Below are 22,880 nucleotides of genomic sequence, written 5' to 3'. Positions count from 1 at the left end.
ACTATACATGTTGTCGTAGAAAGGGCGCAGCTTGAACACTGCAGGAAATCTAGTCCTGTGACTGCTTGTCTTGTAAAGCCTTAACAGTTTTATTCCTTTGCCTCTTTTTCTTTATTTCTTCTTGCAGGTGCTATAGAACAAGAAAATATTCATCATTATATAACTGGACCTTGCAAGTGAGAGTTTTATAGAAGACAATGTACATAATTGTTTTTAATTGTGTTCTGCAAAGTATTTATTGCAAGCATCATCATTTTATACAAATAAATTTTATATTCTTTTTAAATGCTTTCCACCGTGTACGTGTTTTTATGTGCGAATGATACTGAAACGAGTGTTAAGTTGTAACAAACTAAGGAATGTGACTTAAATGGACAATGCAAGGAATGGAATGAATGAGGGAGCCGTTTTCGGTAGAAAAAAACCACATGGAAACAACAGATCACAATCTTTTGGCTTCATATGGCCCTGTATACAGTTAGTTCACAGTTATCTTTGAAGCACACAGACGTATTAATCTAAGAGTATGTGATACTCAGCAGCTTCATCACACAAGTGTAAGACTTAACCTGCGGTAAAATGGGTTTTTTATTTGGGTGCTACACACCCATACGTCTTTCTCACTAATCGAAACTCCTGTTAAATGGAACCGTTCAATGGGATTTTACTGTATCCAATATTCAAGGCGTATTTGTAAGCTGGCTATGTCATTGAACATTTTGAACTGGAGAGTGGAAGCATGCTTATAACATCTATTGAATAGGAAAAAGCGTATTTTTGTGCACAAGTGCATTCGGCTCTTGCCTTTCGTTAATTTGACATGGTTTCACAAAGGCACTTGATTCACAGCAGGAGAGAGATTCACAATGTGGTTTGTTTTTTTATGTTTGTTTATTCATCGTTCATGTATATATTTCACTCTCAACATAAATAGGGAAGAGATCATAACATAAATGCTACAATGTTTCTGGCATGTAAGGGAACAGGCTTTTCACAACACAAGGATATTATATTTGGAAATGGAAACTAGGCATTCCTTATTTTCGTGCTAGCGAGGTTCATGTTCAAAAGCATACACAGAGAAGCTATGCATATATATCTTTAACAACAGATATTGGCCAAGAATTATACGAGATGAGAACAATTCTTTTTTTCCCCCAATCTCTTTTAAGACTTCCGGGTGTAAAACAACCTTTAAAAAGAGCCCTGTCATGAACCAGACATATTTAATTCATAATATACAAAGATATAGACTTTCACTCACAACAAGATGTGCCCACTGCTAGGTATTCAGGAACTGAAGTATAACCAGGAGTAAGCCTACTAAACCGGAGGCTGCTCATAGATGTTACTATACTGACATCTACAGATCGGATCATAAAAAGCGGGTCTTCAGAGCTGCCTTGTAAAGCCGACCTCCAAGGTTCACCGAAGACAGAAATTCCTCACTGTATAGCTGCAAATTTATAAAAATTTGGACGCTAAACTCTGTCTTCAGTGTAGCGTGTGCAAGGAACATTTGTTTTTTTGTGCCTCAGTTTAGTAATCAAAATCTACAGCATGGCCCACTCTTAAAGAGAACACAGCGGTTGATATCTGGCTACCAATTACGGATGACATATCGCATAAGTCATGGAGAGACACTCCTCAGCATTGGGTTTTTTTTTTGGGATGGGAACTGTTTCATCTGTTTTTCAAACTGCGGAAAAAGAGCACTTGTGAAAACAAACACGAATTTTTTTTATGATCGTCTGTTTCATATTTTTGGAACTCTTGCACAGTGCTTAGTATATCTACAGCCAGGATCACGTTGTAGGCATCATTACAGGGGCCAATCTTTTTTGGGTCCTTATAACCTTTTTTTTGTCTTCCGAACGCTTTCATCTGAGGATGTATGCTAGTCATCTAGAGAGGATGTTCATTCGTTTTTTTGCACTGAAATAGTTTCCAGATTAAGTAAACTTGTGCAAGTTTTTGTTCCATAAAATGCACCATCCTGTGGGTGCCTTGTACAACAAAAAATTTTGAATTCCTTCAAAAAGCTGCTCTGATGCACTGAAACTGCAAAGTAAAATTATAAAAAGCTTGAAAAAGTTCCTGAAATGTGCTGCAATAAACACAAAGGAAAAACGAGCATGTGCACATGCCGGACACTTCCAGACGTCTGACGAGAGCCGGTGTTTCCACATGTTGAAATGTACCTAACGTACAACTGCGGAAGGTTAGTGCAAGGATGATAGCTAAATGTGCGGGACAGCCATTAATTAAGGTGGGGTAAGACTTCGTTTGGTTAAAAAATTCAGTTTTGAGATCTTCCAATTATGTGATAGAAAATTTCTTTATCTTTCAGAAAATTTATCCCACTTGGGTGCTTGCAGTATCAAAAATAATTTTTGGTCCTTTTTCTTCAACACACTGACAGGAAATATGGGTGTACCCCTATGTGGTCAGTACACTTTTCTTGAAACTGTTTTGGAGGTTTCTGTACCTTTTTCTCAAGAACTATAAAGCATAAGCAAACAAAAATTCTGACCCATGTTAATTAGTGGCATTTACATAACTGGAACTAGAATCAGTAGCCTAGGCGCATTTGTGTTTTTTTAGTATAAAAAAAAGCATTCATAAGTGGCAATTTTAACACACGTTTTTTGACAAACGTAAATAAACATAGCAAATCTAGTTTTATTGTACACTCACAATTTTAGTTCCACTTCTGTAAAGCGTAGGTAGCTACCTTTGTACAAAACTACAATGCTCTGCAAATAGTACATCTGTACAAAAAAGTACATGCGTATAAAAACTAAAAAAAAAAACACTAAATACAATTTAGAACTAATTTTGAACTCCAATGCAACCTGCGTCTATCTTTAATATTCCTCGCAAATTTTATAGCCATAACTTTTATTACTATGGCTGTACAGCCATATTTTGACACTTGCTTTCAAAGTCTCACCCCACCTTAAACTGGTTTCACTAGTAGCTGTGTATTCCCTTCAAGAATTGAACCATACTGTACAACTAGCCCAAGCTCATTCAGTGTGAACTGTACAGTATGTTTTTGCATGTAGTACAAATAGCTCTGAACAGCACTTTTAGTTGGCACGAGTACTCGGTATTGGTAATGCTATAACAGGTTTATGTAGATATGCTCTCTGAGGTATGGTTAACTTGCATTAATTCAAACTTCCCAACTTCTGTTGAAGTTCTCGGAAGTTTGGGGTGTCCCGTAGTGGCAAAAGATAACCGATACAATACTTCGGTTTATTGCATAAAAAGATGTGTACATATGCAGCCACTACCCTTTCTGAGAAAACCATATAGAATTATTTGCCGACGTGCAACACTGGTGAAAAAATGTTGCAAAAAGGGGCTTCTTATTCAGCAGTTACTGCTTGCTGTAAAATAGTTCTTAAGTTTATGGAATACTTTATGTTGATTATTTTGTATCTAATGGTGTGCTGTATCTCTGCTAGTTTAGGCAGTGACATTCCGCTGCTTTTGTATAGTCAAATTCGAACGAGTGGAAGATTTCATGCAGCCAAAGAGCACACTTGAATCTGAACAGTACGAGACTCAATGAAATTTGCTATCCAACCAAAGCAGAGATTGTCACAAAATTCTGCTTCCTTTTCCAATTTGCCATATCAATGTAGGGCTCCTCTATACAACAAGCTTCTTCCACTTTTTTTTTCTACATAATTTACTAATTTATTTCTCTTGTTCAGGACTTAAGTTTTCCCTTGGTGATGTCTTGCGCTCTTTTTTTTTACTTCAGGCAACCCCGTTTCTTATCGCCACAAACACCCGTTTTCATTGCTGTCTTGCCAATGTAGCTCTAACATATCCTCGCTTTTGTGACTTTTGAAAACCGCAGTTCATGAAAGCTATTTCAGTTCCTTAGAGCATTAATGTCACTAGCCTGTATAAAATTCTGCTATTTTTCGTTTGCACTATTACGAGTTGATCACACAGACAAAATGCAACACTGCGCTTAAATATCTCTGGCATATTCATTTTTAAATGCACGTTCTGTAAATGCTTTGTAGCATTTTCTGGAGACTTCGAAAATGAGATGGTCCGTGACATACAATCACATGTGGGTGTGTCTTATCAGTAGTGTTTGCAGGCATACGCGAATTCAACTCTTATATCACACTGTCATGCCCACGATTACAAATACTTCATATGAAAGTGGCAAACACGCCACGAGCCAATTTCTACGTACTTTGCAAAATGTCTCCATGTGAAGTTTTAGCATCCTTGTACCTAAATACACAGCGAACACAGAATGCAACCGCAAAACACGTTCAACGCGACAAACGATTCATGGTTGAAATATTGCACAAGTAAAGATACCATCGTAAACACATTTTGTCATACAGACAAGTGCTTCTGGTACCACAGGTTTGGTAGCTACTGCATTGTAGCCAAAAGCAGCAATGGTCTGCTGTCAAACTGAAGTGTGCGGTGACATGAATGAATTCATAGCACATTGGTATTGTCATAAAAATGTTAAAAAACAATGCTTAGCACTGGTATTCTGCCATTAACCTGTGCTTAGAACTACTTTTCATCTTGGATACCACGTATGTTAACCAGACCAACAGAAAACTCCTCTAGACATTCTTAAAGGACTCTTTCTCTTGAAAAATTCATTAAGCATACCTTGAAAACTTTTAAACACTCATCCTGTGATTGGTCTATTCCATGTGGGAACTCGATGTTTGATTCCTGATAATGTTCAGTTCAGCCAACTGTTTGGTATGACCAACCTTTTGAAATTGTCCGTGTATATATTTATTAAAAAATTTTATAAGTAAAATGTTAGATAGTATTACATTTTTGTTTTTCACAAACAGCTGCTGCAAAATAAAGCCTCTCAAGATGAACACTTGCAATGTGCTCTTGATTTATATTATTATAGTGGTATAATAATAACGCATTCATTAAGGTTCTTTGCTATGTGACGCTCATTATGACACTGCCGCTGAGTAGTCAACATAGTGTATTCATTTTATATTGCAACCTCGATCAGGACCCAAACTTCATGCTTTTAACATGTGTGTTTGAATGGCTACTTAAGCAATATAGTAGAAAAAAAATTCTGTAAATATTTTTGCAAGACGATAGCATACGATATAAAATAGCATTCTAATACTCTAAGACTCCTAAAAAATCTCAGAAAAATAAACAGCACCGCGTATACAGACTGGAGTCAGTGTATAAATAGCACTCTATAGATCATGCCATGACAATAAAGATATAATATCTAGCATGAAATAATTTCTAAAGTGTCGTAGAGCTTTACGAAGGAAATCACCTGCTACATGATCATACGACTACAGCCTTAGGTTTCCACCATAGGAAACATTCTAACGTAGAATGTTGCACATTGCATAACAAAGTAATATGCATCATTGTCCAACAGCACGTAGAGCTCGATGCCACTTCTTAGACATACTGGTGTGATTCCTTGTCACAAGTTGAAATGCGAACAGGATAAAAGTGACGCTATACGCGATTATGCACAAGTGCAGCATACGTCGCGACATACCATGCTTTTAAACACCGTATCCCCGAAACACACAGTCACAATTCCCAGCAAGGAATATAGAAATGCAAAAGCATGTTCTTGCTTTCAATAACCTGTGTTCATTTCAGCTTGTGACAACAGTACGTACACAAGTACACAAGAACACATCAACGACATACAGGAATTGTTCGGCAATAAAAAAAGGTCCCAGCTTCACACGTAGCTCGATATGGTGGTCAATGTGGCAAAGGAAACAGCTCGCATATTTAAACATGTCTTTCGTGCTTGAAAATTTGGTTCCCATGCCTTGAAACGTGGGAACCAAATGAACCACCCTGAAGGATTACAGTGTCTGCAGGAGGGAATTCCCCTCTTTAGTCACCACCAGCCCTTCCTTTTTAAACGTTATCATTAGTGAGTGGGTGTAGGGCCCAAATATTCGGTAGGACACTTTGTATAATATTAAAAACATGCCAACGCAGCAAACTGCAACATTGTTCTTTGTGGGACCGCACATTCAACAGACAACGTCACAACATTCAGGACCATTGCATCTTGGTATAAAAAGGAACAGCTTCGCTCTGCCTGCTGACACAAGCTAAAATCATAATGGATTGTGTCGTCATACGTAAAGAAGAAGCTGATAAAAAGACGTTATTGCGACATGAGCAGGCACCAACAACTTGCATTAGCTCGGATAAAAGCATCACAAAAAGATGAGTGAGAAAAATGCCGTGTGCTGAGCAAGCGTGTGCCGTGCAAAATACTTTCAGGCAACGTCGCGCTTCTTCACTAAAACATGAGGCACATATTTAAGCATGGGAAGTCATTAAGAGCAGACACACTCGACAGGTCTCGTAGTTTGTGAGGATTTCGAGGCCGTTAGCAATGCTGCGAGGATTCTTGCTAACTCTACTGAATGTCTACGCTTGTTTTGCTCCGACCTGCTAATTAAAGCTACGGGACAGACAACTGTCACAAAGAGAAAGAATCTCTGCAATGTGCCTGCTTTTAACAATCATTCCCCAGTAGCACACAAGTGCCTCAATATATACAACTTCTTTTTTTGCTCAAACAGCAGCGTACAATACGTCCCTGCAACATGCGAAAGCAGCGTATGTAAGCAGAGTCAACAGTCGGCTTACTCCTTTCAGGTCACACCATCTCGTCTCCCGCACTGGCAGACACATTTTCCAAGAGCTTCCGATTCATTTCCACCACCATTTTCGGAATTCGGTAGTTGTTCATCTCCACAAAGTCGGACATGATGATGTTGCAAGTGTGATTACCACTACCTGGCACTTGGCTGGAAAGCCAGCTTTCAAGGACTGCGTTCACCTTTGGGACGACGTAGACCCTGAGGCTATTGCAGATGTGCATGGTGACCGTTGAAGGTTGAGGAGTGCCAACGGCCTGGAGCACAAAGAACGCCTTGGGATCGCGTCCCTGCTGCAAGGTTTGGTTCCAAAACGTGACCAGGCGCGCTGCGTCGTCTTCATCTGGCCAAGGGTTCGGGATGTAGCTTGTAGGCCAGAGGTACGGATGGTACTTTGCCAACTTTTCGTGACCGTAGAAGGTGATCATCTGATATCCACGTCGCCACAGTGATGCAAGAGTGATGTTGTCCAGGTCTGTGGTGAATTGGCACATAAGTGGGCCGAACGCGCTCGTCAACTTGTTCAGGAGGCGGTTGTGGTCGGTGTCCGTCATGTTGTAGAAGTGTTGAAAGTGGACTAGTATGACTTCTTTCTTGTGATTTTCCAGAAATTCCTTAACTTCCACGAGGAAGTTGTCAACGACGGCTCCGAAGAGCCCGTGTATCAGGTACAAATTTTCGTCTTTGGGATCCTTCCTGACGGCTATCCTTATGTCGAAGTAGCGGATACCAGCTTGCAACTGCTCCTTTGTGGTGATGTTCTGAGTGACTGACCAGCTGTACATGATCTGTTTTCCAATGGGACCCAGCAGTTTCAATAGCTTGTTGCCGTAGTATTCGTTGTCCGGCGCTATTTCTGCTTGCGGTGATATGGTATAACTGCAGCTGTCATGCGATCCTGAAAACACGGGAACAACAATGTCTTCAGAATCTTGAAAAAAAAAAAAAATCAATAAAATGTGGACCCGATTATGCCATAATTTCAAGCGATTATTCTGTCGCTTTTTATTCTTAGCAATCACCGATAATTAGACTCGAACCGTTTCTAGGTTGCGCAAAAGGGGTACAGAATTAAAATACCTCTGAAGGTCGTTCAGTGCTTCACCGCATTACACGTAATCGTGCAGAGAAAACCGCTTACATACGGTACGCCTTGTGAAAACAAAACTTGCGGCTTTTTTTTCTTCTTTCCTGTCTTACGACAACACACATGATCGTACTTCTATCCTTCCTTCCTGTTTACGCATAAATAACGCACGATCGGTTAAAATTAAAATGCACATCCGAAATTTGACAGACGTTAAACCGCACTCTATTAAATGATCTTCGCTGATGAAAAGGTTCAGTGCTCATAAACTGGGTCATCCTTTAGAAAGGAAGATCGCTTAACGTGCTGGTAGGAAAAGGCTCACGCCTAAATGGGAGGGGCAGTGTACTTCTACGCGCGTACGCTTCATTCAAGGAAAGCGACAAGGACATCTGAGATCAAGAATGATATATGACCAGGTTGTCGATGAACTCTGTTTACGAGCGGCACCCCGAATTAAAATGTCAGTCCGCTTCTCCACTGAACCTCAATCGGACGTGTTTCTAACGCGGTATGATCGTAAGTGGAGCGCGCATGATTGGAGCTGTAGTAGAGCTCTCGCGTGTTTACCTGGTATAGCTAGATGGTTCAGCGGTACGTTGTGCAGCTCCTCCGGCAGGTTGCCCATCCAATTTTCCATCTCGGACGTTGCGTCCCCGTCGGTTACGGCTGCCATGTCGACGGCACCGTCAGAAGCTGCACGATCGTACGCAGGATCGGCAAGCACGCAAGCACCCTCCAGCTGATGAGCATGCTTGGTACCAGTTGCGTAGAACCACCACACCCACATGACCTACAGAGCCGAATAATAGAAAGTAGTATGCGAGAATCTCTTAATGCCGAGCACGAAAGCAAATTTGGGAAATATTTATGGGACGAATAACGAGAATATATCGTAATATGATTGCAATAAACGGTAAAGAGGGCGCCAGGAGAAATTCACAATGGCGGCATCCACTAAAAAATCAGCATGGCCGTGTAAACTGAGCGCAATTCATTGAGACGATCAGCTGTTTGCGCTGTTTTAACGGACGAGCAAACCATGTCTGCCGCTCAAGAGACTAGTCAGCCCGCTGATTCAAAGAAAGACGCCGAACCCGAACAAAGTTACGGCTTCGAGAGCTACCCGGAAAGACGAGGTGGAAAGAAGTCCGAAAACTGGCTGCGAATAGCGCTGTTGGGCGAAGGTCGAGAAGGCATCGATAACATCCGCTGCGAAAAGAATGTCGTGGAATGCGTCAAGGAGAGTAAGGAACGCTTGTCGTAACTAGTCGGCGTCTCTACTTACCGTATAAAGGAACATACTTTGCTGCGAAGATCGGGTTGTACGGTGCGTCGGTGCCTGTGCGACGACATGCTGGCATTGAACATTGCTGTAAATGTAACCCGATATCTCTGCGATCTAATACGCGACATCGACGGAGCGCTTTTTATTCTTTTCTCCCTCTTTTCTTTTTACCTGTCTATGGCGTGTGCAGGTATGAGTAATAGTCCCGCGCGCGACTACAGCAGCGTGAATTGTTTCGAACTCCTTTTAATTCTTCGTAGCGCATGACAGCCGCGCAACAGGTTTGCCACTACGGCTCTGGTGAGCGACCGCTTTAAGTTATGTTTAACAGTGGTTATTAAAGTTACGGAATGGTTGCCAAGGGGAGCAAACTTGCAGCTTGGCGTGAGATACGAGATCAGCTGGCTCAAGCCGGGGGAGATACCGTCGCCTTGCAGTAGACATAAATAGGCTGATAATTCTCACGGAAATTTTGTGTTGTGCCGAAAACTGCAGTAGTTGCGATCTCACGTAATCGCTTTATGTCTTGCAGGTCCCCTGGTAAAGCTGATGATAAGTGCTTTGAAAAGTGCCGGCTGGTATGTAGTCCCATGCATCATTGTCCATGTGTCTGTCTTTATGGTATGTAGCGGCATAACATCCTGTAGTCGCATTCATCCCCGATCAGCCTGTAGCTGGTCACACTATGGTATATTTCTACGTTGCACTTATTGTACATTATTTTCCATTGATCACGGTGTCCAGAAATCAGCTGCAAAATATGACCATGTATTGAGCACGATCACTGAGCATAAAGCAAGATCACATGCAGAACTGAAAGTACCTCACAGAAGGACATGATTTGTGCGATAGAAATACAGTTGCTCCCCGCCCGACTTTGCAAATTTCTTGCTGGCGCTATGCAGCATGCTTGCCTCATACGCAAAGTAGAGTATCACCTTCATTCTGCATAACAAGGTCAAAGGTCAAAGTAACATGATGTTTAACCTAACTATACGATAGACAAAGAGCACTGCTGCAAGTCTGGTCTCGCCATTCTCAAAGTTAGTGCTGGACGCTGAGCACTTCGAAGGCCCATTAAGGGTATCAATCATAATACAAATCACACAAAGATGTGAAGAGTTTATGCAGTTTGGGAAGCTAGCTGTACTGCAGAAACAGGATGCGGTTGTATCTAGTAATACATAATAGCAAGCTGACCTAATGGTCAAACTGAGGGTTCCAACAGAAATGGTGATTTGGCAGAGCGACTAGAACAATCTTTCAGTTGCGAAATGCAACTGACGTAGTCAAGGTCAGGAAGTCAAGGTATGGTCATCTGAATATCCATTCGGATGATCATAAAGTCACCATTGCATACCTACTGTCCATTGCATCCTTGTACATAATGCAACTAGTGAGTCAGTAACAACCTGCTAGTGAAGCACAGTGACTCAAGAAGTAGTAGTTATTTGAAGGATCACTTGTCTACTGAGGGCCCATTGTCATCCTCTATGCTTGTACCATTTTGTGCCAAATTCGTAAGCATTATTTTTTTTTTCAAGTAAACATATACTTAATAAGTCCATAAAGAAACCTTATTTGACATTTCTTCTCTCATTATTTGTATTCTGCTTTGCTTCTTGGAAGTGAGAGGGTGTTATGCTAGTTTCTGTGCCTATCTGTAGACTATTTATTCTACAAGAACATCCATAATCATGAAATGCATCTAAAAATAATTATAAAGTATAAGCACTGCAAAACATACATGCTGGCCATCAACACCACATTGTTGCATTGTTGTTAATTACTTGTTTTCAGCTGCCACTTAGCCACCAGTCAAGGTTAGCAACTTGTGTTGACACCTCGCAAGATGCATGTCACACGTTAGCACTTTAAGCAAACCTGTGATACATTTTGATCTCTGTGGGTTCATTGCTGTTCAGCTATAGGTTGTTCCTATCCTGCTGTATTATGTAAACTTTAATGCTAAAGCTCCGAATACTATGTTTGGTGTTCTCTTTTCAGTGACATAGACATCCGAAGGAACATCTGCTGCGAGCCATGCGAGGGTCTTGTGACAGGTGGCTTTGATACGGAGTATAACCAAGTTGTCGTTTGCCAGAATAAGGCCAGGTCGAGAGGCACAGTTCAGGGTGTGCTTGCCCACGAACTCATGCACATGTTCGACTACTGCCGGGCCCACATGGACTTCAAGAACATGGATCATCTTGCCTGTACAGAGGTGGGCTGTCCCATGATGAAGCTCTTTAACTCAAACAATAATCGTGGGGGTACATGAATCAGCCACCATGGAAAAAAAAAGAGGGAGTGACACAAGCCCTAGTTTAAGCTACATTTTAAAGAAAATTTAGGTGTACTGGTGGGCTAGTTAGTTGATCATTATAGCATATGGCAGTGTACACCAGGTGAAAGGATGAACACGAAACAAAAGGGCAACAAAGCGCTGAATTTCAACTGACGTTTATTGCAGAAAAATCGCTTAATTCCAAGTTTGCAGAGGACAAGTACATTTGTCTTGCCTCACCCTTCAATGAAGAAAAGAAAACAGTGCCAGTGGATATCACTGGGAAGCTTTCTTTTACTACAATGTAAAATGCACCCCACACAAGTACTACATTGTATAACTCTTTCCAAAGATCGTTTTTCACCATCTAAGCAATGTTGCAAAGTTATGCTGTCCTCAAATTTGCATAGTTTTTTACACGGTTTGGTTCTTCTTTCACTGCACTGTGACAATATGAGCAGCCTGTAGATGCAAGGTAGTACAGCGAGTACGGGCAGTTGTTACCAGATCCAGAATGTGATTTTGACATTGCAGTGACTCCTTAAGTCCTCTTCCTTGTATGTGCACTGCCCAGGCACATGTGGACTTGATAGCTGAATACTGATCATAGGAAAGCACAGGGGTGACAGGCGGCACTGGCACTTGGTGCATACGTGATATGGATAAATGAGGTGAGCTTTACTACAGGAATGAGGGGCAACAACTTTCAGTTTCGATCAGCAGTCTCGTGAGGTTTATATTCACCGAACCCTGCGCGCGTTGATCATAGTAGCAAAGCAAACACTGTTGTGCCAACAAGTGGCATCTTCCAGAAACAGCGCTGATTAATAATTTCGATTTATATTTTCCTGACTCTTAACTGTTGCTGTCAGTTTGCTTACTTTTTGGCATGTGTATGTGCAGGTTCGTGCTGCTAATTTGTTTCATTGCTCCTTCATGAGTGCCATGTCACAAGGGTCAGCAAGCCCCTTCAATATAGCTAAGTCTCATGCGGTAAGTTCCTTCATGATATGTACTGTTCTCTTTCTATTTTTATTGTAGTACACTGCACCCGCATTACCACTTCATATGTAGAGAAATTAGTGAATTTGGTTGAGGGATAGTTAAATCTTTCTCGCTCCTTAATCGTGCTTTAAAGGCTGTATAGGAATGTAAAGTTTAACTGGATTGGTAAATTATACTTATCAAACACGACAAACATCAGTCTTACCATAAGCAATATTCATCAGAAAAGATGCAGAACCGAAAGACGGGATCAAAGTTCTTGAGACATCATGAGATTTGAATATCATTTTCTCAGACCTAGCTCACTGTTTATTGATGAACAAGGGTTAGTACACAGAATTCTGAAGGAATGAAATAGTCAACCTGGTGAATGTGATGGTTCACTTGATTGGCCATTTAAAGCATAGTAAGGGGGCTCAAATGGTTGTGCAGTATGCCTGTAAAGCGGTATTACACAGGTATTTAAGAGGGTACCATCACTAATCTTATACTACTGGAGCATGTTCACTGTCATGACAAAGCTTAGGCATATTGTTAAATTACCTTTAAAGCTTCACGCGAGTGCTTGTCAGAGACCTTAATGTGATCTTATTTGTTATGGTGTTATGAAAGGAAATCTGGGTTTTTGCGTGCAAAACCGCTACTATATGACTATGAGGTGTGGCGTAGTGGGTAGTCCGGATTAATTTTCACTGCGTGGAGTTTTTTTAACGTGCACCTAAATCTAAGTATAACATGGGTGTTTTTGCATTTCAACCCATCAAAATCCGACCACCATGACTGGGAGTCGAACCCGCATCCTAGAGTTTGGCAGCACCACAATGCCTTGGGCCGCTAACCTGCCACGGTGGGTGTTTTCTAGAGTGCAGAGAAAGATGTCTTTGCTAGATTCCCTTGAGGTTAACAATGTTGCTTGCATTTATATCTCATACCACCACTGCAGTGTTACGCTGTATCCTTAAAAAACTTACGGTAACATTTTTGTAGCAGATAGGAACAAGCAGCACTAGACACAGGACGGTGATAGAATGACAGGGTGTTGAACTAACAGCCACTGGTTTATTACTGGGAAATGCAACATACAGAAGCTTTGCTTGGAAGACCAACAGAAAACAGTATCTGTGTTGAGATGGAAGGTAACGATGTACCAACCAGCCCAGTTAGGTGCACTCCTTCTTTGTCGCGAGTTATACATGCTTTATTTACTGTTGCAATTTGCTTCGTTCTAATGTTTCCTCCTTGCCTCTAGGAATGTGTCAAGCAGAAGGCTGTCAATTCCATCGTTGTGGCGAGGGGTGTTTCGCAAGAAGAGGCAAGAAGTGCTGTCGATCGCATTTTTGACAAGTGCTACAACGACCTCGAACCTGTGGGAAGGCGAATACGTAGGAATTCGCCACACATGCATTGGGCGTATCGTGAACGTTACCATTATGGATATGACGAATAGTTAGTTAGTTTTATAGCGACAGTGTCAATTGAGGTCATCCAGGAGGATTCTGTCGGTGCCACAAGAAGTCATGTTCATACTGTCTGTGGATATTCTGCAGGCAGATTAGGGCGTTGTTTTATAGGTTTAATAAAAAAAAAGCATTGTTGTTTTCAAAGTGGTGTTGTCTCCCTCTCTCTCTTCCTTTTATTCAGGAATTGATGTTATGTTGTATTCCAGGGCTGTAAGAAGTGGGCGGAAGTTCCATATTTACAGAGCGTTATGTAGAGGAAGATTGCGTATTTGGGAATGGACATGGTTCCTCTCTTCTCAGCAAGACATGGTGACCAGCTCATATACGTGGTGCCACGCACTGAGACCCCTCCCAGTTTTTGTTCATTTGTTGCATAAGATCTGGTATGCAAAAAATGATGAAAAGATCTGATGCTGCCGGAAGCGTACTAGTGCAATTGTCGTTGAGAGTCTTGCAAATTGTTTTGGTGAAGGTCTAGAAATGATGAACTGCTGATCTTCATGTTGTATTGCTTGTAAGGCAGCCTGTATATAAAACCGTACCCATGCATGTTGGCACATGCTGAATAGAATGGCATGCCCATTCGCGAAAGGAACAGCATGCTGTCTCAAAATAATAACACTTATGGAAGAATCCGGAACACTGCGACTATGATCAATCGACAGTTGGGGCACACCCATGCCGAAAAGCAACCAATTGCAGCTTGAGGGTACACAGGAGTTTGCTCATATCGTACAGCGAAACCAGTTTACATAGGACTTTACAGTAATAACGGCGTGGCATATCCCCTTCAGGCGCGAATTATGATGCACCGTCTGCAAATGTCTCAAATTCACACAACGTAATTCTAAGGCACTCAATATTACATTCCAAGACAGAAAGTAATATGCTGTTGTTTGCGAGTTATGCTAATTAATCTTAATTAGAGGATAATTGAATATTTAATTACTCAGCAGTCAGTCATGTTCCATTTTTATACAAGAATAAGGAAATTGTTGGCTTAAAATGCATGCGCAATTTGTTTTTGGTTGCGTTCATTTCGTGCGGAGAAAAATAATACTTATGACGTTGGTCCTGGAATGCGGCACGTCGAACAACCCGTCTAACATCGTAGTGCCTTCACCTAAGTGATCGGTTATGGTCATACTTAGCACATTGAGGTTAAGTCAAGGCACGTTGACCATGCAGAAGGTTAAATTGATGCTATGCGCAATGTATATTGCCCTTTCTTTCCGGCTAGTCCAAAAAACTGGCAAAAACAAGTTGCGTCCACATATGTGGACGTTGCGCCTGAAGGGGATATGCCATGGTTTAACACTGTTGTTTTAAAGAAGTGGGGAAGAAGAAGAAACAGACAATATAAGATACCTTAAGCATGATGTGTACATCGAATTCACTGGAGTCCTGTATATGTGTCGCACGCACACACACACACTACTGTGAGCTTTCAAGGAATACCTAATAAGCACGATATGTACAGGGTCATCCACATCTAAGGTGAACACCTCATTAGTATTCAATATACCTCATAGAAGCTGATGTTTAATACAGAATTTGAAAAAAAAAATGATTGTGTTTATCGACGTTATGATTAGACATCATATAACGGACATTTCCCTCGTTGTGTAGAACAAACGTTCTAATTTCACCGGCTTGAATACTAATGAGGTGTTCACCTCTGATGTGGTACATACATCGAAATTGCTGAAGTCCTGTATATGCGTCACATGCACACACCCTACATCGAATTTTCAAGAATGAGCCTAACATGACCACGCGACGATGGATTGCTGTGTTTAAAAAGCATGCAGTGATTTGTAAATTGTGCAACCACACTGGTGCCGACGCAGTACGCATGTAGCAGACGACAAACACGACGAGGCGCTCGTAGCGCCATTTTTTAGATAATCATCGCAAGAAAATAAATAATTTCACTTAAATTACTGCAATTATTTTCACAAGCACTCTTAATTTTTGCGTGAGTTTTATTACAGACTTGGCCTCCGGCACGTCTGGGAGCGAGGGTTGTCAAAACAAAATGGCCGCGCCCATGTGCTTCCATTTGCGCGTGGTTTAGTTGATCGTGTGAGTACAGTGTAAACGTGTGCTGGCGCCGAAAGGACATCCGTTACATTTGCCGAGGCGGCACCTTAAGCTCAAGTGTTGCAAATGACTGCACAAAACGTGAGGATGCCTAAGAAAAGAAAACGCAGCGAGACGAAGGAAAGCGAAGAGAAGCCGAGCAAGAAGAAGACCACCGATGCGGAGAACGATCTTGACGGCGGAGAGTCTGACGACGATGGATCCCCAGATAAAAAGGCGAAGACGGAACCAGAGGAGCCTTTTTGCATCAAGAAGTTTCTCGTCGTACTTGACAAAGGAGGCGATCTGATGAAAGGTTTATTCCTACGTTGCTCAATGTGAAGTGTTGAATTCGCGACGTGCGACCAATCTGCTCGGCTGTCGACGTCTCGTGCTTTTTACTCTTCTCATTCTACCTGCATTTCTCGGTTAAGCTTCCCTCGTGTTGAGGGGCACCGAGTACTGCTTGCATGTCACGTGGATGTTACCACGGTAACGCTACGCTGCGCGCGTCAGCTGAGTAAAGAGCGTTGCTGAATCCCTGGGGCGACAAATAGTTAAGGAAGACAAACATCTGCTTACACTTGCCGTATATCAGCTAGCCGAATCATCTATAGGCTACCCATGTTGCTAGCTATCACGTTCTCATAACGGTGACCTTCAGCGATTTTCGAACTAGTTAGGTAGACCCCCCCACCTCCTTCCCCTCGACCTCCTTTCGGGCTCCTGTGTTTTCGGTTGTTGTCATGAAAGTGATCTTTGAGTGTATGTTAAAAAACAAGGCCCATCACCGGGTATTGCTTTCACTATAACCAATACGTATGGTTGCACATTTTGAGCAGACTAATCTCCATTCTGTTTACGGTCTTTGTGATTTTGTTGTGTCATTTCATGTTGCCATTTTAAGTTTGACCACTGTCACACAACTGACATTTGCCTCTTGTATATTCAGAATTCCAGAAGTTCATTGAAGCAGCTGACTCATTTGCAAGTGGAGAGAGCACGGTAGACGTTGTGAAACAATACCTCGATGCCACTGATGGCAACTTTCAAAGCATTTCAGCACTTCTCTATGGTGTCAAAACGGGGTCACGTATGGTGAGTGTTCAACATTGTAAAGTCTCGGAGTACTTGAATGTAGCATAATGCTTCAGTTTGCATATCCTCTCACTCTTTCATTTGCTGGCTTCCTTACGATCAGGCCCAAAGACAGATAGCCCTGTTTGGATTGTTCACACTTGCAGTCACACGCTCATACCAATTCCCACGTACGCTCAAAATTACCGTCTCTGACTCGTGCTTGTTCTCATGCTAACTGGCACTTGCTGCTATTCATACTTAAGTTCACCAGCACGTTTTCCCATTCATACTGACAACCACTCACACCCTTTTGTCACAACCTAGCCTGTGATACGAGTATGGAGCAAGTACAAGCTTGCATACTTGTGAGGGAGTATGCAAGTGTATGCTTAGCAGTGACATCATGTACCCGGTTCCTCAAATGTTGCTCATTTTCTTTTTTTTTATTCGTAGCACACGCTGGTGTACCAGGTTCTGGAACGCTTGGTTTCGCGGCTGCCAGAGGACTTCAGACAGTACGTCAACACCGCTTTGGTGTCGGCGCAGCAGATGCTGCAAAAGTACAGTCGCCTCATGCACATGTCTCTGTGCCGTACTGCCAAGGCCAACCATGCAAAGGCTGCCCTGCGCCTTCTTACATCAATTGTCACTCTGGGCCCCGAAGGAGCACGTTACGTCACCAGTGTGGTCAACTTTGAGACTACGGACTTCACCACGTGGATCAACACTCGAAACCGCAGGGTACGGTTCTCTGTTGGGCTACTAGCTCAAGCATGTTGTGGGGGTGGGCTTTGAATGACTTGTAACCAGTATTAATGAGTTATAGTATTTCGACAACAAGTTGTTGCGTGGCAGGCTGGTTATAAGCCAGTCCAGGGCAACAGGCAAGACACATGGAAGACAGAAAAGCCACTGAACTAGAGCTGCCAGCTATTCTCCTTGAAAGATATATTTTTATTGTAGCAGGCATCACTGGCTTGTTTCAGCCCCACTGTGTGCAATTATATTCAGGAACATTTTTGCGCCATATGTGACAGTATATGAATTCTACTGTAGAGAACCGGTATAACAAACTAACTAATCAGTGAGCTTTTATTGAACTATTGCCTCGTTGCAACATTAAATAACTGAATAATGTTTTCAGTGTCCCCCTGGGATCGGCAATTTTCCGTCCACTTCTCGTGCTTCGTTTAAAGCATAAGCTTCGATGGATTGTAGAAAAGTGCCTTTGCACAACGATTTTATTCTTTAATTAAGAACTCGCAACTTCCTTGAAATTTGGTGAGCCATTCAAGGTGCTTCAACTCTGAATCCACAGATGAACCTTTTCTGCTGTTAAAGGAAACTGGCTTAATTCGAACTTGCCATAATTTACGCACGTGTATGGTCTGTCTTATTTAAAGTCGATTTGCATGTGGTTTGCTCGGCAAGTCCTGACTGCTTTTACTGTGCAAGTTTGTCTATAAATGTGCATTTATTCTTCTGTGCAAGAATATTATAAATATGAGGGAAATATGTCCGTTTAATTTACTTACGCATACATATCTGACCACACTTCCCTCGCTTCCTTTTAAATAGGATACTGAAGATGTGCGAACCTGTGCAGTCTTTTTCCTCATGTCGGTTCTTGTCGTTGGAAGCAACTCAGTGGCACGCCAGGTGCTTCAGGCCAAAGGTGAGAAACAGGATTTTGAGTCCTAGGCGCACACTTTGCACGCAGTTGTGTACATATAGATATCAGTCACAAAAGGTTTGCCGCCATTAATATGCGAAAATGTTCCATTACACTTTGATTTAGGCGCATCTTAAAAGAACTCCTAGCTTGTCAAAACTAATAGTGTTGAAAAAAGTATGGTACTCAGTGTTGTGAATTTTCAGGTTGAAACGATATTCTGTGGCTCACACTCATTATCAATTACAAAAACCTTGTTTGTGATGTATAACAAACTATCCTCTCACGGTACCAACATCTGTTAATGCTTGTTGATGTTTTACAGTGCTACGTTCATAGCTTCACAGGCCTGTCACTGTAGTGTGTTGTGCACTTCAGGATGGTGGTGATGTGTTCTGTAGTTAGATTTATTTGAGATTGTAATGACTGCTTGTTACGTGAAAACATGAGGACAACATTCTAGCTAGGCCGGCTTTTATGGCAGAGGCTGAGTCTCCCGTGCATTTTGATGCAGAGACGCACATAGCTGCAGTTTGGAGTGTTTGGGTTTTCGGAGACATTCGCTAGAAGGATTTACAGACACAGCTGCACGTCACTGTGACTACAGAGATGTGTTACAAAATGATTGATACATACAGCAGACCTGCTTTGGTCTTCTTTGTTTTATTTCTGTCTACTTTATTCATTGCGAATATTGAATTCCAGGATTGATAAACAGCATATTTCCTGGTCTACCATACGACCGGGCATCATTCATATGCAGCTTTCTTTCGACATTTCAGACTAAGGTAAGTGGTGGGCACAATTATGTTCACATCATGCCTTCATGTCAGAGACTTATGCTATGCATAGTTTGCTGTTCCTGTCATGTGCAAAAATGTGAACAGAGAGTGTATCTTTAGGCCTTTACGGGAGTTCAATAGCGGTTAACCACCTTATGTAAGAATTTCGTTTTGTCCAACGAGTATACATATGTTCATAGGCATGGGTAAAATCAACCACTTGGGAGGTAGGGCACCATAGACTAAAAAGAAAAAAAGAAAAGATCACTTGCACATGCTGCATAATTATTTTACAGTGAACAATGGATTTCAGTTTACATAATTTACTGCAATTGCAATGAAAGTGCAGCCAAAGGCTTTCCAAAGCTGGTATCTAACGGCCAAATTTGTGCTGCTCCATCCTGCTGTACACAGTAGAGGAAAGCATGGATCTCTGTCTCCTTCTCCCCACCATTGCGCACGCCAATGTGTATGTGTCATTTGCTCTGTGTATCAGTGATTAAATTTGGCATCTCTTGCCACTAGTGGCTTAGATGTGTACATTAACAGAATGTCCACATTGTGCTCCCTTTGTTACATGAATAGTGATGTTGACGAGTCCTTTGACGTGTTGACAGTGCACAGCAAGCTGAAGAAATGTTTTGTTATATTGATAATGCTGGATAGGGGATGTAGCACTACTTGAGTTCACTGTCTGTAAGTGTCCGCATCATTAGAGTTAACTTGACTTGTCTTTGCCGTCCCATCATGTTCAGATTGTGTGTATGTGGCTGTATGTGCTGTTATGTGTTTATCCATGTATCTATCATGATCATCACCCAGCACCTGGAGTAGCATGTCAGGCAAAGAGCCAGGCTAACATCTCCAGCTTTTCATTAAAACATTTCTCTCTTTGTGCATGTGTCGATATTTACCACTCATTGGAGGTGTAGCCAGAGTTTTTCTTCGTGACCCTCCTAGATGTATGTGCAATTGTGTGTACTATATGCGAATTAGCTGTAAAAGTTTTGTCAGGGAGTTTCAGGACTGGGGAGTAACGCAGTAGCCTATACAAGTGGGAATTCTCATTCAGTGTCTGATCCCTCACATAGATTTAGCATATCCTGAATTATTTGAGATACGTTGCACTTGTCCTAATCTAGTTGAGGGCAAGGATGTTGTTCACATACAGCAGAGATGGTTGACACTAGCTGAAAGAGCTGCTCATATGTATAAATACTATAGTATATGTGGTATTGTTATCGCCTTGTACACTTGGGCTGCATGTACACCTAAGGTGCGCCTGTATCCCTTGTCACCACAGGTAGACAGCTGAAACACATATGCATTGATCCTCGCTAAGCAGACTTAAGTTTTCTGAACATCAGTTCATTGCATAGAACCTAAGTTCTCGGCCGGTCCAAGTTTGTGGTCCGATGTTCAATTCCAAGAAGATACGTCGAACAAATTTTTATGCTTCATGTTTCTTCCCAAGGTTGTAGAGAACACCTCTTTTACCAAGACCATAAAGTTGAAGATGCTGAACGACAAGTCTCTGAGGTATGTCACTCACTTGCTCAGCTGGGAAGGGCCGAAGTCTTGGACGATTCATGGCAAATGGAACAAGTACAAGGCTATTCGAGGTACCGAAAAAGAAGATCCTGAAGCAGTACTGGTGAGTGTTGCTCTCGCGCTGTGTTTGACTAAATCTGTGTTATTGGCTGCGACTATTCCTATTTCAAACATTATTCGGTGTTTGGGCTTTTTTTTTTCTTTGAGTTTGCATGCAAATCGGCTAAAGTGGAGTCTATTGTAGCGACATTTTGGAGCCAGTATAACATTAGGAAGAACGTTTGCATATCAGTACGATATGGTGGAGCATGGCTTCTATGGCACTGTGTATTGTAATTGTGTCAGTTTCAACTGAACGCTTTCCATAGCAAGCAATCATAAATTAGTATTTTAACTAACAAACTTTGCAAAATGCAATGAAGTAAGGTTGGAATGGCCTCTGATGTGACGTTCAAGCTTGAGAAGTGACCCTGTGATCAGAAAAATGTTTAATTTCTTGCATTGCGATGGAGAATTGCTTTATCGGAACACAGATAATGACAGCGAATTAATCGTATTAACTGTTTGTAATTTTGAGACAGGCCAAGAATGGCTCTAATGGTTTTGGCAGCTGCTCTGTGTTTTCACAAAAAATGTTCAAACATTTTATACTGGCAGCCAGAATGCTTGTCTGAAGGGGCCAAAGTGAACGGCATTGCATTTGGCCAACTTGTACTTTATTTTTAGGGCAAATAGAAACTGCAAGCAGTGTTGTTTTAGGACAGACATTGTCGAGCACTTCGCGTGACTCCAGTGAGACTATTGTATGTTTCATTTTGATCTTTCTGTTCAGCAAGCATCTGAAGAAGATGTGGAGTTGGTCCAGAGCACCGCCTACAATTTCCTGACTGCGGTGTGCTGCTCGCACAAATATGGCATACTATTCCGTGATCCTAAAATGGGACAGTCAAGGCAGTAAGTAAAAAACTTGGAGAACGCTTGAGCTTCGCCTTCAAGAGTAGAACGCATTAGCGTAATCGGGCCCCGTGCACATCGCCTTCTTAATTGCTAGCCTGGCTTCGGTTCTCGGTGCATGCCTCAACCGTGCCGTAAGGAAGCGAAGGACTGCGCGCGTAACACTGGCCGTTTGAAACTGTCCTAGAATGCCTAATGCAAGTACAGTTGTTAAGCGCCCACTACGCTGTAATCCTTCCATTTTGAAATAAGCGAAGGGCCCACTACGTGTCCGTAAGGCAACACGTGAACCTACGCAGCTGCTCACTTTGTTCATGCTTTTGCAGCTGATGATGATTAAATATATCTGAGTGCTTTGTAATGGGTGGGCCTTTAAAACACCCACTTGTTGCGCAATTCACATTTTTTGATGCCTCGTATGATTCTACGCTTCTGCCACGCAAAATTACATGCTTTAAGGAGGCTCCTTCCACTACATAACATTCATATAGTGTTTTTTCAGAAGCAGTTTCGAGCAATGGTGTGGCTCTGTGGTAGAACGCCTGCTTGCTACGCAGACGGCCTGGGTTTTATTCTCACTCGAACCGAAGCTTTTTAGTATTTATTTTATTTGCAAAGTTTTTTAGTATTTATTTTATTTGCATCTTTCTTGATTTTTCGGTCACAGACAAGATGATTTTTTGCTCACAACCAACGGCGCCGACACTGATACCAACGCCGACACCGGAATTTCTGTGAATTGAGCTCTTTAACGCTATCGTGTAAAAAAAAAAAAAAGTGACATGTTTTCCTGTTATGATTATTAATGGTACGTAACTTGAGACCCTTTAAAAGTAATAAGTGGGGAGCGGCGAATAGTAAATTTGAGGGTCAAATCGAATTTGAAGCGAGTAGTGCTTTGGTCGAATTATTTCGAATAGAATCATTTGAATGGTATACATCA

The 22,880-nt window shown here is 41.8% G+C and overlaps 4 protein-coding genes across 8 annotated transcripts in view; 3 read left to right on the top strand and 1 right to left on the bottom strand.

Annotated features, from left to right (window-relative positions):
• The window catches only part of LOC119396492 (uncharacterized), a 95,581-nt gene extending 95,294 nt beyond the window's left edge, over positions 1-287 (top strand). For all 5 annotated transcript variants that reach the window (XR_005184453.2, XR_005184451.2, XR_005184450.2 and 2 more), the window contains one exon: positions 128-287. The gene's annotated coding sequence lies outside the window, so the exon portion shown is untranslated. The remainder of the gene's footprint in view (positions 1-127) is intronic.
• A 535-nt stretch (positions 288-822) lies between these two features.
• LOC119396493 (PI-PLC X domain-containing protein 3) lies at positions 823-9,162 on the bottom strand. Its single transcript, XM_037663738.2, has 3 exons — positions 9,065-9,162; positions 8,347-8,569; positions 823-7,587 (listed from the first exon to the last, which is right to left on the bottom strand). The coding sequence occupies exons 1-3, from the start codon at positions 9,077-9,079 to the stop codon at positions 6,689-6,691; spliced, it is 1,137 nt and encodes a 378-aa protein (XP_037519666.1). The 5' UTR covers positions 9,080-9,162; the 3' UTR covers positions 823-6,688.
• On the top strand, positions 8,715-13,960 carry LOC119396494 (mitochondrial inner membrane protease ATP23 homolog). The gene is made up of 5 exons (XM_037663739.2): positions 8,715-9,023; positions 9,597-9,642; positions 11,072-11,288; positions 12,255-12,344; positions 13,606-13,960. Exons 1-5 carry the CDS (start codon positions 8,819-8,821, stop codon positions 13,801-13,803), a joined length of 756 nt encoding a protein of 251 aa, XP_037519667.1. The 5' UTR covers positions 8,715-8,818; the 3' UTR covers positions 13,804-13,960.
• A 1,882-nt stretch (positions 13,961-15,842) lies between these two features.
• LOC119396491 (nucleolar pre-ribosomal-associated protein 1) overlaps positions 15,843-22,880 on the top strand; it is a 50,560-nt gene continuing 43,522 nt past the window's right edge. Inside the window, exons 1-7 of the mRNA XM_049417120.1 lie at positions 15,843-16,214; positions 16,851-16,996; positions 17,432-17,719; positions 18,557-18,653; positions 19,356-19,438; positions 20,907-21,086; positions 21,816-21,937. Coding sequence (XP_049273077.1) covers positions 15,986-16,214; positions 16,851-16,996; positions 17,432-17,719; positions 18,557-18,653; positions 19,356-19,438; positions 20,907-21,086; positions 21,816-21,937 — 1,145 coding nt within the window. The 5' untranslated portion in view covers positions 15,843-15,985. The remainder of the gene's footprint in view (positions 16,215-16,850; positions 16,997-17,431; positions 17,720-18,556; positions 18,654-19,355; positions 19,439-20,906; positions 21,087-21,815; positions 21,938-22,880) is intronic.

The sequence above is a fragment of the Rhipicephalus sanguineus genome, chromosome 6, assembly GCF_013339695.2.
Source record: "Rhipicephalus sanguineus isolate Rsan-2018 chromosome 6, BIME_Rsan_1.4, whole genome shotgun sequence".
NCBI classification, from domain to species: Eukaryota; Metazoa; Arthropoda; class Arachnida; order Ixodida; family Ixodidae; genus Rhipicephalus; species Rhipicephalus sanguineus.
Note: the sequence above shows the minus strand (reverse complement) of the source record. Positions and strands in the feature narration are given on the sequence as shown.